Source organism: Diabrotica undecimpunctata, chromosome 1, assembly GCF_040954645.1.
Source record: "Diabrotica undecimpunctata isolate CICGRU chromosome 1, icDiaUnde3, whole genome shotgun sequence".
Classification (NCBI taxonomy): domain Eukaryota; kingdom Metazoa; phylum Arthropoda; class Insecta; order Coleoptera; family Chrysomelidae; genus Diabrotica; species Diabrotica undecimpunctata.
The window spans coordinates 9298181-9317433 of NC_092803.1; the positions used below are offsets into that span (position 1 = coordinate 9298181).

At 33.2% G+C, this 19253-nt stretch overlaps 3 protein-coding genes across 3 annotated transcripts in view; 1 reads left to right on the plus strand and 2 right to left on the minus strand.

The window, feature by feature from the left end:
• Positions 1 to 304: 304 nt before the first annotated feature.
• LOC140444525 (uncharacterized) lies at positions 305 to 2368 on the minus strand. Its single transcript, XM_072536285.1, has 3 exons — positions 1761 to 2368; positions 1281 to 1703; positions 305 to 946 (listed from the first exon to the last, which is right to left on the minus strand). The coding sequence occupies exons 1-3, from the start codon at positions 2152 to 2154 to the stop codon at positions 654 to 656; spliced, it is 1110 nt and encodes a 369-aa protein (XP_072392386.1). The 5' UTR covers positions 2155 to 2368; the 3' UTR covers positions 305 to 653.
• Positions 2369 to 2468: 100 nt separating this feature from the next.
• On the plus strand, positions 2469 to 3610 carry LOC140444530 (sentrin-specific protease 8-like). Its single transcript, XM_072536289.1, has 2 exons — positions 2469 to 2899; positions 3130 to 3610. Exons 1-2 carry the CDS (start codon positions 2578 to 2580, stop codon positions 3456 to 3458), a joined length of 651 nt encoding a protein of 216 aa, XP_072392390.1. The 5' UTR covers positions 2469 to 2577; the 3' UTR covers positions 3459 to 3610.
• A 4045-nt stretch (positions 3611 to 7655) lies between these two features.
• Positions 7656 to 19253, minus strand: part of LOC140444531 (fatty-acid amide hydrolase 2) — a 79272-nt gene continuing 67674 nt past the window's right edge. The window contains exon 6 of the mRNA XM_072536290.1: positions 7656 to 19110. Within this exon, the coding sequence (XP_072392391.1) occupies positions 18799 to 19110 (312 nt within the window). The 3' untranslated portion in view covers positions 7656 to 18798. The remainder of the gene's footprint in view (positions 19111 to 19253) is intronic.

Sequence of the window (19253 nt, forward strand, 5' to 3'; positions counted from 1 at the left end):
TTCTGTAGTTGCCCCAATCCAAACCCCTTTGTCTTTTACTTATCCACGACCCCAGCTCTCCAACTAACCCCTGAGTGCCCATTCGCACAAGTAGCGTTTATTTTGCTTACCCTATCTTCGCCCCAAGAATTTCTATCCCCCATCTTCTACCCCTAATAGTAATACCCCTATGGTAGGCAAAATATATCTTTACAATGTACAATAAAAACATATTTTGAATTTATTGAGGTGAAAAATTTTCTGAACAAAATTAAGCAAATACGTACTGGAAATAACTATTGCAAATCAAATAAAACACTAAATAGCTATGTTTAAAATTTATTCTTTGAGGGGGGCCTTATTGGTGCAATGGCGAAAGTAAAACCTCTCTAAACCTCGCCTAGGACCTAGTACATCCCGATTTCAAAATACAACTCTAATATAAAAATCTACAAATAACATCATTACTTAACATGATTTAAAATTCAGACCTAACTTAAGAATGCTTACATATATTTTATGAAATTTTACTATTTTACTAATCAGGTAAACATATAATGTTAAATTAACTAACTTTCTTGTAAATGAGCCTATAAAACTATAATAAAAATTCAATAGATACAAAAACAAAAAATACATGTGAGCTACAAGAATTGTTCAAATTTAATTTTTAATCAGTTTCTTTTTTTATTGGAAGAAAAATATTCCTGCTTTTCTATTTTTCGCTTCTTTGTAATATCCTTAGTGGCTTCCTGAAATTTTTCCTTCGCCTTATGCTTTGCTTCCTCAACATCTCTCATAAATTTTTTTATGATTGTGTCTTTTAATTCTGTATAACTTTCATCATCTAAGTCAACTAAGCTGTCCAATACATTTTTCCAGTGTTGTATGTCTTGAAGACGTTGTTGGATGGTATTTTCCTGGATCACATTTCTTTGTTCCAGCTTCTTTCTGACAAATTCATATTCTTAAACAGGCCAAAAACGAAAAAAGGTTGTATCAATGATGATGATAAAAAGAAAGTAACTTAAAACTCTATAGTTAGTTAAAGGGTGAAAGTTGTTGATTTTGACAAGTGTGAGATTTATTACATGAGGGAGGCAAAGGTAACAAAGCAGTAAATTTGACCTATAAACTATCACCACCTCCACAATAAAATTGGCTATGTAAAAGGCCAGTAACTACAAACAGCAGTTATTTTATTTAAAAATGTTTATTGCTGGTATAAAAAGGATTGTTATATGAGCCACACAAGATTAATTATAATAGTTGGAGGTATTAAAAATATTTTTGGTGTTTACCTTCTTTCTTGAATAAGAAAGCATAATTCTTGTTGTTAGCATTCCATTCCTGAACCTCTAAGGCTGTTGCTACCTTATCATTTTGATCCCGTTTTTTGTGTATATTATACTTCCTGCACAAATTTGTGATATCTTTACTTGTTAATAGTCTTTCTAGTTTAGGTGTTTCCAATTTTCTTGAATCATCTAAAATTCTGCTGGGTGATACCCCAGACATTAACTTCTCTACAATCGTTTTTTCTTGTGCTTTTGAGAGATGCATGGTTCTTAATTCATCTTTATGTCCAGCATGTGTTATCCAATAACTGACAGAAACTTGTCCTTGATCTATCAGTGTACAGACCAGCCTGGAAGGGCACACTCCTTTAATTTTAATTGATCCACCAGATTTCTCTGTCCTAATTTTATGGTTGGGCTTATATCCTAAAGATAGACAAGTATAAGTTTTAATTATTACAAGTAACAAAGTATTGCACCTACCTTTGATGTTACTTCTGTTACACTCATAGTATAATGTCTTTTGTTCATTTCTCTTAATCACTCTACTCATTGTATAACGTGTCTCAATTTTCAGCATATCTTTCCATGTATCATATTCTTGTTTACTAGAAAATTCAAAAGTTATTAGTTCAATACTCACCCGGTGGTGGTCTTTGAGGTGTTTTCGTAACTTCTGATGACTTTCACAATTACTTTCTTGCTCACAGAACGGACAAACTATATGATTCATTTTCTTCTTGGACATATCTATTTTATGCATTCTCTTGATGTGACGATTTCGTAATTCGACATTTTTAAATGTTTTGCTGCAAAGGTGGCAGGCCCCTGAGAGAATTTCAGAGCTTGTTGAAGTAGATTGAATACAGGAATCCATAATTTCTTGTTAAAACAAAGACTTGGATAATTAAAATATGGTGTTCTAACGAACAGATTCTTAAAATGAAAAAGTTTTAAATTGAAATTATTTATGTAAGCTTGGAATTGGAATAAAAAATAAAACCGGCGTCAAACAGAGAAAAAAAATTTTGTGTGCTTGGTGTTAAAGTTAAATAAAACCGCCATCCGCCAATATAAGACACATAACCTCACAAATCATATGTCGGTAACGACCAATCACAGCAAATGTATGTTGTGAATTTTACTGTAAAAATTAGAAATCAAAATTCTTTTTTTTTATCCTGCGGGGTATAGTCAAAACAAGGAAAGAGAAGAAGAATATTGTACATAACCTCTCTTTTTTTTAATTCAATAATAACATTAAAACTTCCAGTAAAATGAGATTTCCATATTTGGTGAAATGACTGATAATATCGTTTTAAGCTACAAAGAGAGCTTATTGAGAACATCTGACGTGGAACTCCTAAAAGGTCCTTTCTGGTTAAATGACACGATCATTTCATTTTATTTCGAATATTTAGAATCAGATTTATTTAAAGGCTGTTCACATCTGTTGTTTGTTTCCCCCGAAGTAACGCAATGCATAAAGGTATCTCCTCAAAGCGAAATCAAGGTATTTCTAGAACCACTAATAGATTCTACCCAGAGGGACTTTATTTTCTTTGCATTAAATGACAATGAAATGATTGACTCTTCTGGAGGATCTCACTGGAGTCTTTTAGGTATGTTTAATAAAATAAGGGAATATTTGAAGTAATTTTATAAAATATGAAACAGAAAAGTAAAAGGGGAAGTACTAATAGGAAGTAAAATATCTGAAAAATTTAGAATCTACAAGTAATTAAAATGTAGATAGGTTGTCTGCTTTTATTTAATCTTAATACGATCATTCCCTAGAAAGTTTATTATTTTCTTATGTTTCTACATATATTTTTTTTTATTTATTTTTCAGTGTTTTCAAGACCTGAAAGAGTGGTATTCCACTATGATTCTTCCCAAGGCTGCAATTATGGCCAAGCTTTAGATCTAGGAGAAAAAATTCTGAAATATTTTTCACTTCCAATCCAGGAAAAAGTTCATAATGTGCCTTGTCTTCAGCAGACCAATGGATATGACTGTGGAGTACATCTACTGTGCAATGCTGAGCAGCTTGCTAGTTATGCTGGCCACTATGGAAGACTTACAGGTTGTCCTAAACTAACTCACGAAAAGGTCAATTCTATGAGGTGGGAAATTTTAGATATTATTGATAGATTGAGGGATTATGGGCGTGTAAATTAATGTGTTATTTATAGCTTTTAATGTAGATTTAGCAATTTTTGATATAATTTTTATACAGTTTTTAATATTATTTGTAAAAACGTACCAGTTTTCATCCCCACATCTGTTTATATTGTTAATTTATAATAACATTTAAAGAATAAATAATTAATGAACAATGTTTTCTTTTGCTCTGAAGTCCCCTAATGATAACGAAAGCACTTCTGTGAAATATGTAGTAAATTTTCTAAAAATATACATACAAATATGGCGTAGAAGACCATAAAAATGATCATAACTGGCCAGAATGGTCCCATCTTTAACTAAAAAGCATATCTGCATAACTGAAAGAAATACAAGGCTGGATGAGAGTGAGTCTTTTCAGTTATGGTGGATAACAATCTTGTTTAGAATGTTTTCATACTGATCCTTCTAAACACTCTTTTTTCTTCTTGTCAAAGGGTTTCATAATCTTGTGTTAGAGTTAATTTCGTTCTGCATTGGTGTTGTTGGCGTTTAGATCTATGGTCTTCGTTGAACCAATCTCCGTTTTTTCTGGCCTTGTTAGATTTTAAAATGCTTTTAGCCGCTGTGTGTAAACATAGTTTCTTTACATTTAGTCTAGTGTTCTTATCTATACGTAGATTTTGTATAACGATTCATTTAAAATTACCTTTTCTCCATCTCCACCTTTTCCTCACCCCACTTCCAAACCAACCCGCACTAGCCAAGCGTGGCGTTTTAGTGGCTTAAAACCTCAAAAGTTATTTTCCATGAAAGGGGAAACTAAAATGCAAGATATAGGTAACCTTAAGGTAATCCAGACATATGCTCCAACAACTACCCTCTCAGATAAAGAAATTGAAAATTTTTATGCGGACCTAGAAACATGCGAAAATGGGGTTTAAACAAGATGATGCCGAAGTAACAATGGGTAAGTATGGCCATCATCATCATCATCATTTTGCTCTACAACTCTATGTGTCTTGGCTGCGTTTACTACTTGTCTCTATTGTTGTCGGTCCTGAGCAGCTATTTCCCATTGCTGTATTCCCATTTTGCGTAGATTACTGGCTACTGCGTCCTTCCATCTCTTTCTTGGGTGACTAACTGACCTTCTGCCATCGGGCCTTTCCCAGAATGTGGCGTTCAGTAGTCTTTCATCACTCGATCTTAGTACGTGGCCCACCCATCTTATTCGGTTGGCTTTAATGTAGCGTACTATGTTTTCATCTCCATATACTGACGAGTTCATCATTGTGTCTTCTTCTCCATTCTCCTGTTGTCTCTTGTCTGTAAGGCCCATAGATAGTCTGCAGTATCTTTCTTTCCAGTACCAGTAATTTTGTCGTTTCCCGCTGGTTCAGAGTCCATGTCTCGCTACCATACTTTATTGTGGGACGAATTATTGTCTTGTACACTCTTAGTTTTGCTGGTATTGAGAGTATTTTTGATTTAAGTACGGTCATTAATGAGTAATATGCCCTGTTTCCTGCAATGATCCTGGTTGCCACGTCCTTTTCATATTTATTTTCACATGTTATGATCGCTCCCAGGTACTTCAATTGTTTGACGACTTCAAAGTTGGATTTAGGTCGGGGTACAGCACTAATGACCACTTACTAGTAATAAAGAACCTGATAGAGAAGTCTGCAGAATACAACAAACCATCGGTACTGATATTTGTCTACTACGAGAAAGCATTCGATACCATAAGCCATCAGAAATGTTAAAAGCATTGACAGAATGCCGAATAGACCATTACTACACTAACATACTCAAATATATCTACCAAAATGCCACAACTAGCGTAAGACTATCTGAACAAGAAACAAATAATTTCTGTATATATCGAGGAGTACGGCAAGAAGACACTGTCTCTCCAACGCTATTCACGACGCTTTTAGAACATACTTGTAAGAAGGCACATCTGAACGAGTATGATATCAACAATCATTTGATATTTGCAGATGACTTCGTCCTTATAGCCGATCGTATGGATGATGCAATAATGTTTGAAAAATTATATCACGCTTCCTTGCAGGTCGGACTAAATATTAATATGAACAAGACGCAAATAATGACTAATCTGGTGCTAAATCGAAATATTGCTGTAGATGGAAGAGATATTGTGCATCATATAAGTACCTAGGGCATGAAATTTGGTTGGGCAGAGATAACCAGATATGTGAGCTCCCACGTAGCATATGATTAGCCTGGGCAGCGTTTGGTAAATTAAACTATGAGATACACCGGGGTAAGAGGAACGTAGAAAATCAATAATTTCTGTTTAAGGCCTTCTAAAAAATTTAGTTTTATATCCATTCTATTAGGTTACCGACAGGTAAGACTTCACCATTTTCTAATACGAATGCGGTTTTAAAACGTAAAAAACTTTAAAGAACTTTTTTCTAATAAAAAATTTCAATCATGTGACATGGTTTCCACTTGCCCCACATTCAGATTTTAGTAACTCAGTATTATATTTCCTTTACCTCTATTAGCATTAGATAAACATGCTCTGAGTTTTGCTCTTACAAGGTAGTGTTCAGAATCTAGACTCTCACTACTACAGACAGACAAAGGTGATATAGTTTGTTTAGGCGAAATGTCTGTAAAGAACTTTACCATTCTAACAATAAAACACTGAAAACTTTTGTTTTCAACACTTCCACAAAATTTATTTAAAATTATTATCACTACAGCTGTTTCGGCTGATTGCCTTTCTCAAGTGATCTGTTTTTGGCATGGGTTTACACTTTATAGTCTCTAATGAAATAGGTTGAGGAGGGGAGAACTGTTTGTCTCAAGCTGGTCATTCAGAATTATATCTGTGTTTTTTAATTTGTTGATTTCCATAGATTCTAACAAAGATAGCTTAAGGCCTTTATTTTGAATGTGAGGAATTTTAAATTCGTCATTAAAAGAATGATTATGATCTAGAAGGTGAAGTGCGTATGTAGAATCTGTTTTTGTATTATTGAAAGCTCTTTTATGTTCTGCTAATCGTTTATTAAAATTTCTACCAGTTTGACCATTGTAAGTTTTTGCGCAATCGCCACATTTAAGTTTGTACACACCACTGTGTAAGTGTTTTTTATGTTGGCTCTTGTTGTTTTTAATATATTTACCTAGGTTGTTATTTGTTCTGAAAGCTGGTGTTATTCCTTTCTTTTTTATGTGTTTGGCTATTTTTGTTGATATTTTGCCTGTATATGTAATCGAGCAGAAGGTACTGGGTTTTTTCTCTGGTGGTGGAAATATTAAGTTCAGGGCTATCTTGTGTAGTTTTTGATTTAACATTTTATTAATTGTTTGTTCGTTGTATCCATTGTTTACTGCTATTTGCTTAATGATATTTAATTCTGTCTCAAAATTGTATTTTGACATAGGAATTTCTGTTAATCTATGTAACATACTATGATAGGCTGCCAGTTTATGTTGTGTGGGATGGGATGATGAATTGTGAATAGTCGTGTCAGTATGGGTAGGTTTATGAAATATGGAGAAGTCATGTTTGTTTTTAAGTCTGATAATTTTTAAATCTAAAAAATTTATGGATTGATTTTGTTCTGTTTCTATTGTAAATTCAATATGACTATGAAGTGAATTAATATACGATAAAAATTGGTCGAGTTGCCTGTTAGTTCCTGTGAAATATCTACATCGTGTACGTCGTCTACGTATCTCTACCGAGGCAAATATATTAAAAACAACAAGAGCCAACATAAAAAACACTTACACAGTGGTGTGTACAAACTTAAATGTGGCGACTGCCCAAAAACTTACATTGGTCAAACTGGTAGAAATTTTAATAAACGAATAGCAGAACATAAAAGGGCTTTCAATAATAGAAAAACAGATTCTACATACGCACTTCACCTTCTAGATAATAATCATTCTTTTAATGACGAATTTAAAATTCTTCACATTCAAAATAAAGGCCTTAAGCTATCTTTGTTAGAATCTATGGAAATCAACAAATTAAAAAACACAGATATAATTCTGAATGACCAGCTTGAGACAAACAGTTCTCCCCTCCTCAACCTATTTCATTAGAGACTATAAAGTGTAAACCCATGCCAAAAACAGATCACTTGAGAAAGGCAATCAGCCGAAACAGCTGTAGTGATAATAATTTATCAACTTTACCATTACTATGGTGCAGAATAGGGGAAATGAGATAAGGATGGATATAATAAAACACAAATAATAAAGACACAGTATATTTAAAAATTACAGTATTACATATTTTAAAACAAATACCTCAATATTTGAATAATATATACAAAATTTCGGTGTAAACATATATCTTTAGGAAGAAATATAGTACAAAAATATATAACGTAGAGAGTTTATGTCAAAATCTCAGTTTCTGGCTAATAGTTAGTATATATTAAAGAGGACAAACTGATAACATAATTATACCAAACTTTTTATATCTTTTTTGTCTTACAAAAAATATAAGAACCTAAATTGGTATCTACCAAATATAAATATTCCTATCTAGTACATTCAGCACCATTTTATACATATTTTGGGATTTTTCCTCATCATATACGCCTGCAAAAGACAAGATTAGAAATGCATATCTTCATATACCGACGGCTGAGACAAATTCATTTAGTACTACAGGTACCTTTGAGATAAGAGACCTAGCAATTACGTATAAATCGACGAGATATGGGTAGTTTTTTGCATACATTTTATATAAATCATTTTATAGTAATTACTATTTAAATGGGAATAAGCCACAATTAAAGTACGTTTATTGACGTTTCAGTTTCCACTTCGGAAATCGTTCTCAAAATACAAACATTATTAATTGTATTTTGAGAACGATTTCCGAAGTCGAAATTGAAACGTCAATAAACGTACTTTAACCTTTAATTGTGGCTTATTCCCATTTAAATAGTAATTACTCAAGAAACTAGCTTCAAATCATTTTATAATTCTAATAAAGTAATGAACTGCAAATACTTTTGCATAACCGGCGTTTTGGGCAGTTTAGTGAAAATATTTGAAGATATTTAGAGACCATCAAAGCAAGGCACAGAAAAAGTTATTGTATTTGATTTGTATGTAAGAAAATTATAGAGAGTAATTAAAATAAAGTTCTTATACCTAATGTTTCCATTAAAAAACAAACGAAACGCATATTTTTTTTCAACTTAGAGTTGGCAATACTGTTTCTTATGGCAGACATTTTTTCAAATCTTAGCTGGTTTGTGTTCCTCTAGATTAACTTCTGAACTGCTTACAAATTGCGAATTTTTACTTCGAAAACCATGGATCCGTTCTTAAAACGCCTAGTGCATTGCGCCCGTTTTATGGTCGACATAATGTCTCATCGTTTGTGCACTAAGTTTATTTTAAATGATAATCCACATATTCCTAGAAGACTTACCAAACCAAGAAGCTGTTCCTGCTGTAGATCATAGCAAAGGGGAAGAATCGAATGAGTCCATCTGCCATCATATATAACAATGGAATATCTAACCATGGAACTTCCATTATTATCTAGCGAAATTCAACATGATTTATTTATTTTCTGCCCACGATTTCACCGAACAAGAGAGGCATGCCGCTCTGGTTTGGTGTAGTTCTTTTAATTAGCAGCGTTGCCGTTTGGGTACAAAGGTACCCAATTCGCTACATTTTTTCCCTCGGGGTATAAAAGTACATTTTAAATAAAACATAGATTTTTATTTGAAAATTGTAACAACATTGTTATGTTGTAGTAGAGTATTTTCCTTTAGTAGATGGTACTATACATATTGTTCTATTGTTTTCCGATTTAACAAAAAATATTTTTTTTCTATGCATTTACCAGATTGGCAACATTGGTACATTTTGGAACATTTCTGCAAAATTGTTGTAGTAAGAGTAAGTAGTAGTTAAATTACTTCCTGTTGACCTCTTTGTGCGGCAGGATCACGTTTGACGTATCTCGTGTTGTTTTTCATTAAAAAAACAGTAAGATTACATGTTATATAATAAGTGCAGTGCAATTCTAATTGTTTTTTTAATAATTTTGGTGGGTTTGTTTTTGTCTGCAGGATTTTCGGTTTTAGTGAAAAATGGATTTAGCACCGAGCACTTCGTCACAACTTTCCCAGGTAAATGTAAATATTCGTAATACTTGTGATCTCGTAAATTTTTTAGTCAATCAGCAGAATTTTTCAAGTCATTCATATTAAGATAAATTATATATAGTTAAAGTCGTAAAACGACCTATTCCAGCCGGGTATGACTGGAGCAAAGAGAAGCTAACCATAATAATAATAATTTTCCTTAAGTGTAGTGTGCCTCACCATCTTGTACTATCACGAGCCGCCCCTGCATGGAAGTCCATCTATTTTATTTAAGATTTTGCAGAAATTTCTGATTTCTTGGTTTACGAAAGCCAACTCGTGCATTAATTGAAGCCTCATAATCACCGAGCATGGCGTACATTTAGTGAACGGACCTAAGCCAACATGGTCATTGATTCGACTTTTTTATTAGAAGTGTTTTTAATGATTTAACTTTTTTGGATTGGTCAGCTTATAATAAGCAAAACTGGGTTGAAGATGTTCTTTAAGCAATCTAGAAAAAATGTTTGGTGTGTGCTTAATGGGCCGGTGATATCATATCTGTTTACTTTTTCAAAAAAGATGTCGGTTTGCTAGAAGAAATCTTCACACCTCCCTAGAAATTCAGAACAGGTGGGTGTGTTCGTTTATAGCGATAACAGTGTCATCTGACGTCGAATAACTATTCTAGGACTACAAAATCGTGCACAGTAAAAAAATGCAAATATACATCTTCACTGCGAGGTTCTAGAACCGTTCTTGGACGCCCAAATAAAGTGTCTGTATAATAAAAGAACATGTCTAAATGTAAATCTGTATTCTGTATGTTTTCTAAGTAAAATTTTATCTATTCTCGGACCTCTAAAAATCCCAAGACTCAGGGGAAATTACTAGATTTTGCAACCCTCGAGCCATGGTCAATAATTTTTCGGATGTAAGGCAGCTATGATTTCAAGAAAATGATCCAACATCAAATCAGAAAGCACTGGCAGAATCGACTTATTGAAGACAATATTTGATGAACAGATAATTTAGTGTTTTGGACCTGTGAAAGGTCGTACGATTTAATACTGCTGTACTCTTTTCTATAGTATGTGAAATCGGTAATCTACGCAGATAAACCAGAGACGATTGACAAATTGGTCGCTTTATTATCGATATATGTCCCCAAATGATGCAAACAGTGATATCTAAGCGAATGGACTATATTTTAGTCAGCCATGGTGGCCATATTCTGGAAACAATATTCAAATAAAAGTTATAAAAGAAAAACTTTCAAGTAAAGACAATTTGATGGCAATTAGCATACTTAATCCGTGTTTTAATTAATTTTAGGATATAAGATATCCAATTTTTCTATTTTTCAAAATCTACAGACAGAGGTTATATTCCATTACTGAATATTAATATTAAATCTCTAGTGTGTCTATGCAGTGTTTCATTGTTATTTTACGAATTTGAAATTTTCCGATGAGGATTTTTATGGAAAATGTATCACAGTTAGCTTTGATTGATAGTTTTCTACTTTTATGTGAGTTAAAACTTTATTCAGTCAGTGTCACTGAAGGTAAGCGAAAATCTTGACACGATGTAGCTGAATTTCTAAATGCATGTTCTTAATGGGTAGTTTTCTACATAAAAAGTATTTTTGATAGTACTTGTTCCTAAACTTACCAATCTAGTTTATAACATACCTCAGGTAACGTTAAAAAAATAAAAACTTGAAATTAGGAGAGAAAATACCAAGAAAACACAAAAAATTTCCCCCAGAAGTCGAACGCCAACTGGTAGAGTATTCAAAGTTTTTAGAACCAGGATTTTTCGGGTTAACAAGAATATACGTTTTATAACTATCTCATTAGCAATGAAGAATAAATTAGAACATCAGTTCAATAATAACAAAAAAGTAGCACGAAGATATTGACTTAGAGGATTTCATTACCGAAATCCTGACCTTTTCCTTCGAAAACCAGAACCAACTAAATAGGCCTTAAGTCGCCTAATTTTTTAAAATATTAAAAAGCACCATTGAAAGCGAAAATATACATCCAACCAGGATTTTTAATGCTGATGAGTCTGCATTGTCTTAACGCATGGACCTTAAAAATGGTTCGGCACAGCAGTTTGCACTAGAGCGAAAAAGGTTTCGAATGTTACAGTAGTATGAAATGCCCTGAAACAGAAACTATTGTATTGGTGTCCCACAGGCACTAACTTTGCCTAGGAAGAATCTTTTCCAAAAGCATTAAGGCAAGTCTCATAAAATTTTGTTAATTGTCCACGGTCACTCCAGTCACAAATATTTAGAGGCAATTTTGTTTGCTAAGACAAACATTGCATTGCTCTTCCCAAGACCACACCGCACATGAAGACGGAGTACGACCAAGAAATCAGTAAGTGAAATCAGTAAATTTTGAAGAGAACTCTCCACTGAATCTTAATCTACTAAGACGGGGATCGAAATAAAAAACAAGGTAACATCAAAATCAAAGAAGATCCGGAGGAAACTATCCCACCAAGGAACAAAAGCGCGCAACCAAAAAGTTTTATACAATAATTCGAATCTGATTCAGAAAAAGAAGCATTTTCCGAGTACGATGATGATGACTGAACACACCTGTACCCAAAATAAAAACGTAAAGTATGGTTTCAGTGTTGCTTTTGTAAAAAAGGGCACACAGCAACTGTGCACGTATGGTTACGTGATAAAAAACGACATTTTTTTTTATTTGTGAATTGTGCTGTTAAAAACAAAAGATAGAATGGTGTAGTTTTTTTCAATGTTTAATAAAAAGTATTGTATTTTTTTGGTTCCAAGCTGACTTTTATCATAAAAGAGTTGTTTATTTTTGTATTCAATAAGGTTTTATAACAAATAAACATTTCTTTTAAATGTATTTTCTAGATTTCTTCAAAAAGAACGTCATTTTTTACATCCTTCCATTATTTAAAACGATTAACGGGTTCAACTAGGCCATACCTAGATTTAATTTTCCTAGATTGTCCAGGTTTGACTTGCATTTATCAAGATTGGAGTATAAATTACAAAACTTTTCGATGTTCTGTCGAATTTGCCTATTTGTTTTTTTTTATGATTTTAACTACGTATTAGTTGTATTTCCACAATAATAATTCAAAATATGTTTTGGTTTTCGATAATTTGTCTTTTATAGTTAAAACCTTCAACGATAAACAAAAATAGATAGTAAGTATATTGGTTTAAACATTCTTGACAGTTTGGTAAATGATTTATCAGTTCTTCCTCGTATTCCTAAATCTACCAGGGAGGCACGTAATATACACAATAATAGTGGGGTTACAATCACATACAACAGTTATTACATAAAGTGCAATCACACAATGTTATCTCCAAAGTCTTTATTCTTTATTATATTTCTAAATACATCACCTGTACGTTTGGTCAAATGCAGTAGCCCAAAATGTAAAACATATAAAACCAGAAAAGCATATTTTATCGTAACTATATATTCCTTATGACAAGTTTTCTCTTTGTATATCTACAGGATGTTGCATTTTTAGGAGAGACATTGAAAATCTATTTAGTTTATTCGAATAACATTAATATATGAAATTAAATACATAAATCGGTCACAATTGATAAATAATGTGTTATTAGTTTATTGTACCTTATGTGGGAGTAGTAGTCACAGTCAAATTTGACTGACAAATAAAGTTGACATGTTAAAATTTGGTTTACTACTAACTAGCAACCCCTCTTACAAAGTCAAAAGTGGATTAACGCATGAAAATAAATAAGTAAAATAAAAGTCAAGTTACAAAGTTAATTTCGACATTTATATGATTCAGTAATTTATTATTATAATAATTATTATTAAATACTTAGTAGTTTTAGGTAAAAAAGAAAAAAATACAAAATTAGGTAAAAAAGAAGAAAATACTGAAACTAAAATAGGGATGCATGGTTATGGCACACGAAACGAAAGAGGAGAAAAATTATATAACTTCTTAGAACAACAAAATTTATATGCCATGAACACACACTTCAAGAAACCAGCAAACCGAAAATGGACGTGGATATCTCCCGATAAAAAGACGAAAAACGAGATCGATTACTTCTTGTGTGGGACAAAGACATTTTTGAAGATATAACTGCTCTCAATCGATTCACAACTGGCAGAGATTATCGCCTTTTAAGAGCAGGGATTTCTGTTAAACAGACGAAAACCAGTAAAAACAGGCCTTATAATTATTGTAATCAGATAGATAAAAATAAGATGCGACAGAAGGGGGATGAGTACAGAGAAATCTACATTATCAACAAGAATATTCCGACATGAACACAATTAATAAAGAAATGCAACGAAAGCTCTTGAAAGCAGAACTGACTGTTGCAAAGAAAACGAAAAATAAATAAGACAGAACAAGTGATGGAACAAAACGGTTGATGGAAAGGAGACGCACATTTCTAAGCGAAGGAAAGCGAAACACCGATGGTTTCAAAGAATTAAATAAACAAATAAAGAAGGGAGTAGAGGAAGATTTTTAAGGATCTACACTGAAAACAAGGTAGAAAAAATAATAGAAAAGAACCGAGGCCTGAAATGTTTGAGATCAAACTTAGGCAAGCCTATAATAATCTCAGTGAAAAATAAAGATGGAAAAGAAATAAGAGAAAAGAACGAAATCCTAAAAGTTCTTCTTCTTAACGTGCCCTATCAAGTCCCCTTGACGTTGGCGATTAACATGGCGAAACTGTCTCTGTCTTGAGCTATTCTCCCAGCTTTCCTCATTCCTGTCCACTCCCTGATATTCTTCAACCAAGAGGAATGCTTTCTACCAATTCCTCTCCGTCCTTCGATTTTACCCATCATAATAAGTTGAAGAATATTATATCGGTCTCCCCTTACTACGTGTCCAAAATAGGCCATCTTTCTACATTTGATGTTATCAAGCAGCTCGCGAGCAGCATTTGCTCTCTCAAGGACTGCCACATTTGTCAGCATAGCCGTCCATGGAATTTTAGTATACGCCTGTGCAGCCACATTTCAAAGGCCTCCAGACGTTTAATGGTGGATCTTTTTAATGTCCATGCTTCGACACCGTATAAGAGGACTGACCAAATGTAGCATTTAACCATGCGCTTTCGAAGTTTAAGTTGCAAGTTATCATTACAGAAGAATAACTTCATTTTTAAAAATGTCGTGCGGGCTATCTCGATTCTACGTTTTATCTCTTGATCTGGATCTAGTTGTTCAGTAATATGGCAACCAAGATAATTAAAACTGGACACTCTTTGAATTATATGACCATCAACATATAATCGTGCATCTTGATGTACTAAACGGCTAAACACCATGTGTTTTGTTTTTGAACAGTTTATGTTTAGGCCAAACTCTCTTCTCACTGTATCAATGGCATTTAAAAGGCATTGTAATCCATTCATGTCATCACTTAAAATAACTGTATCGTCTGCATATCTGATTGTATTTATCAGAATTCCATTAACTTTCACGTCCCATTCCAAATTATGCAGCGCTTCTTTAAATATTCTATCTGAATATAAATTAAATAACAGTGGGGATAGTATACAACCCTGTCTGACACCTCTTTGTATTTTACATTTTTCTGTTGATTTTCCGTTTATGCGAGCTGTCGCTGTTTGAACAAGACGCAGGAGAACACGCTGCCAAATTAAAATAGAGCTTCGCAGGACACAATGCCCGACTGAAGGATAAAAGATGGAACCACGAAATACAACAATGAAGACCATGGTTAGGAAAGAGAAGCATAGAAAGACCACAAATGAGATTGGCTGATGACATTAAGAAGATCGGAGGACACAACTGGAAGCAAGTGGCGCAATATAGAAAACACTGGATTGATTTGGGGGAGGCCTATGTCCAAAGTTGGATTACTTAAGGCTGGACAGAGAAGAGACTTAGTAGTTTTATATTCTTTCATAAAAACCCCGTTGTGCCGGACAAATTGGTTTTTAAATTTTCTAAAAGATGACGCCACTGTTAACTTAGGTGACAACTTTTTCAAGAAATATTACAATTTCTTCCACATTTCGGAAAAAACTGATACTGCAGAAATGTACTTGAAATTCTAATATTTAATGGGAAAAGGTGTGTACCTAACATAATAAAACAGTACCTAATAGTATTCAAAAAAATTTAAAACATTTATTCCAGCACTGCGGTGTCACAGAATAATAAAACAATCAGAATGCCCACTCTGCTTGTCAAGATAAGTACGCGCATCTCGTTCATGCAGACGGAATCAGCCATATTTTAAACGGAACCAGTGCTGTTCAGTGAAATTTTGTGCATAGAAAAATGAACCCGGTTTAATTGATTTACGGCAACTATAGACATAATATGGAATTCTTATGCAGTCCCATGTTGTGGGTTGGGTTGTGTGATCAAATTAAATTTTAATTTAGTTTTTGTAAAACCTGTTTGTTTTAACAAAGCACGGTACCAACGAGCACGTCTTGAAAAGAGCAGGAAAGTAGCTTGCTGAGATGTTCGTCATATTACTGCAACGCAAAATAGACTGTGGTAAGCTGGGCAAAACTAGAACTCATGACTACACAATATCAGAAATTGGCGTGGAGTAGATGAATCGTAGACTCTACGTTACTGGACTAGAAGGAAATATCTAATTAATTTTTTTTCTTCAAAATAGGTACAAAATATCTATATAATTTTAGTTTCCTTTTCTTATTATAGTACTAGGCCTTGGGTTTGTTCGATTTTAAGATTGTAGGTGTTTTTGTAACGTTGCCTGCAAGCTGTCAGCTATTGATCTCAAGGCTTAATTTCAGTTTATTTACTAAAGTGAAGAAATCCACCGTTTAGAATATCTTACGTCAATTTCGTTTCAAATATTTGCAAAAGAATACCAAATCTAGCACCACAATCAAGTCAAATCAAGTTTTATTTTACATATAGCAGCAATATTGACACCATTGCACGTGATCTTTTGCTTTGGCAACCCTGTATAACGCCATATACATTACTATTTGTCACTTGTACATACCTGAAGTATTTGTCTTCCTCTAAGGTTGATTTTAACGAAAAATTTGGTAAATAGAGTCATTTAATCGGAATAAAAATTTTAAAAAATCGATCCTTCAATTTTACGAGGTCCGTCCGTCAGTCCGTCCGGTAAATTAGTACAGCCAAACGTACAATTTACCAAAAAATTGATGATGATTCGGGAAGTTTTACTTCTGGTTGCCACAAAAGTAGAAAAAGCACATTGGACAAGTTTTGGAAATAGTATACATGGAAAAAATACACGCGCACTAAAAAAATACATTTTTCTCCCATTTATCTACCAGCCTCAGGAATGACAATAATTGTGTCATAAATTTTTCGATTAAAATAGTAGTACAAGTAGGTAGCGGTTATTCACCTTCTTAAAATGCAGTCTGTAATATGTTTTACAATAGCCCATAAATATTACACCTCTATATAATATTAAAGTCGGTGACTCACTTAAATATTAACCAAATGTTCGAAACATTAACAATAGCCCTAATAATAAACAGAACAACATTTTTACTAACGTCTATAAAAATTTATTTGTATAATAAATACACAGTTTATTAGCAAAAATAATAAATATAAACGTGTTTATATATAAACTTTTAAAATAAATGTACACATATAAAAAGTTCAGTAAAATCTCATGCCTATCACTGGATTTTTTTTAAATCACATAGCATTAGGCCTGTTCCGAAAATGCGCCGCCAGAGTGGGGTACTCTTTTTACCTAAAATTTGTAGAAAAACAATATTGACACTCTGTAAAGTAATTTGTACGCTGGAACATAAATTGGCAAAAATCTGTAATGAAAAATTATGAATAATCTTATTCATCATGTGGCAATCACTCAACAAAATTATTTTTTTTATTTAAATAGTATATCTGTAGATTTATCAATAAATATGTAAAATATACCCGTAAGGACACCAAACTATATTTGAGAACACAGATTTTACCGAGGCCTGTGATTAGAACGACCTAAGTCAATTCATTTCAACAGTGTTAGTATTAGTACATCAACTTATAGTAAAATAAATATACTCGTCATTTAAGATGAAAGTGTTTGCCAAATTAAAGCCCTCAATTAGAGGATCAATTTTGGTATATCCTCGAACTTCATTGAATTGACCGAACTTCAATCTGAACCAGGGCGGATAAACGAAAGGGGAAAATAGAGAAATCCCCCAAAAATGTCCAAAATTAAAGAAAAAATTGTTGAAACAAAAAAATATTAGCTGATATGAAACTCAAACCACAGATAGCCAAATTAAACCCAATAAAGCCGTAAGTTGTGAAAATTAAGAGAACTTAATGCATAAAAGTTATTATTTATATCTTTTGGTTGGTGTTTCAATGAAAGTTTCGCAAGCTAGATCCGGCACTGATCTGAACTTGCATCCTTTACGGACAGAGAGGAAGATATGATTAAATGTAACAGTCTTAAGAATACGAGACAATCTAATAAAAGCAATATAAATGATGAAACAGAATTTGAAACAGATGAAACATCACACATGGTCCTCCGAGCCGGATTTTAGAAATTTGTACAAAAAAGTAAGTCTTGCTTGCTCGCTGAAATAGTTGATAAAAAACAAATGCCTCAAAAATTGAATAATCTCAAACATGGAGAATATGACAAGCTGAAAAATTGCTCTAAAAGTAAATATTTCAAACAAAAATAAACCGAAACGAACGAGAAATTAAACAGTCTACAGTATACAACAAGGTGAGACAGTGCAACCTTCTCTTCTTTGGCTTCTTATCTTCCAACGTACAGTTAAGTTTATACAGAGGCAATACGAACTATTAAGATCAAAATAACAAAATATTGAATAACAATTTATTTAGGTGATTTGATCTTAGCAAATTACATCACTAATAGGTTGTATTGATAATTTGCTGCGAAAAAATGTGATGTATATAGTGATTGACAAGAAAATTCGAAAATTAAGCGTAAAATTACTAGAATACTGTTTTTTTCACGAAATTAGGTATTTAAACATGTTATCCACATGTTATATATTTTATCATTTAAAGGAAATTATTTTAAAACTCGAATTATACGTCCTGGAAAAACTAGGATGGCTGATACAATTAACACTGGTAAAATAAGAGTGAAAATTAACAATAGCAGTAACTCAGGTGCATCCAAATTTGTAAAATGTTTTTCTGAATAAATGCAACGTTCACCGAAGGATTTTGTTAGTTACCACCACTCTGACAGCTTTTCTTACTCTTTGACTACCTCCTTCAAGCCTTAATAGCAGGAGGAACCCAACCTCCGAAAGCTTTCTCGATCTCTCTCGCCACTGCCAGGCATAATCTGTCGTTTCCGTCGGCGGCCACCACTTGCACGCCGATGGGCAAGCCCTGCTTGTCCAAACCCATTGGGCAGTGAGTGGCTGGCAGACCGAGTACGTTTATCACAGCCGTGTAGGAAAAATTGAAAGGCTTCACTAGTGGTTCGTTGTGGTAGGGGGCCGCTGTGGGGTGCGTGGGGTAGAGGAAGACTCCGTCGTCGCCAAGGAGGTCTAGGAGTTCTCGACGGAGGTTGTTACGTTCCTATGAAACAGAACAGAAATATTGTCGCTCAATAAAAAATATTTTATACAAACACTGTTAAAAAAATGCAAAATTAAGAAAGTCTAATGGAAATACAGTGTTTTAATTTAGTTTAAAATATTCTTTTTTCATTTTTTAAGTAA

Coding starts and splice junctions, on each gene's coding strand:
- LOC140444530 (XM_072536289.1), top strand. CDS start 2,578: ATGACTGATAATATCGTTTTAAGCTACAAAGAGAGCTTATTGAGAACA. Junction 2,900..3,129: donor ATCTCACTGGAGTCTTTTAG/GTATGTTTAATA, acceptor TTTATTTTTCAG/TGTTTTCAAGACCTGAAAGA.
- LOC140444525 (XM_072536285.1), bottom strand. CDS start 2,154: ATGGATTCCTGTATTCAATCTACTTCAACAAGCTCTGAAATTCTCTCA. Junction 1,704..1,760: donor TAACAGAAGTAACATCAAAG/GTAGGTGCAATA, acceptor GTCTATCTTTAG/GATATAAGCCCAACCATAAA. Junction 947..1,280: donor TTTCTTATTCAAGAAAGAAG/GTAAACACCAAA, acceptor GGCCTGTTTAAG/AATATGAATTTGTCAGAAAG.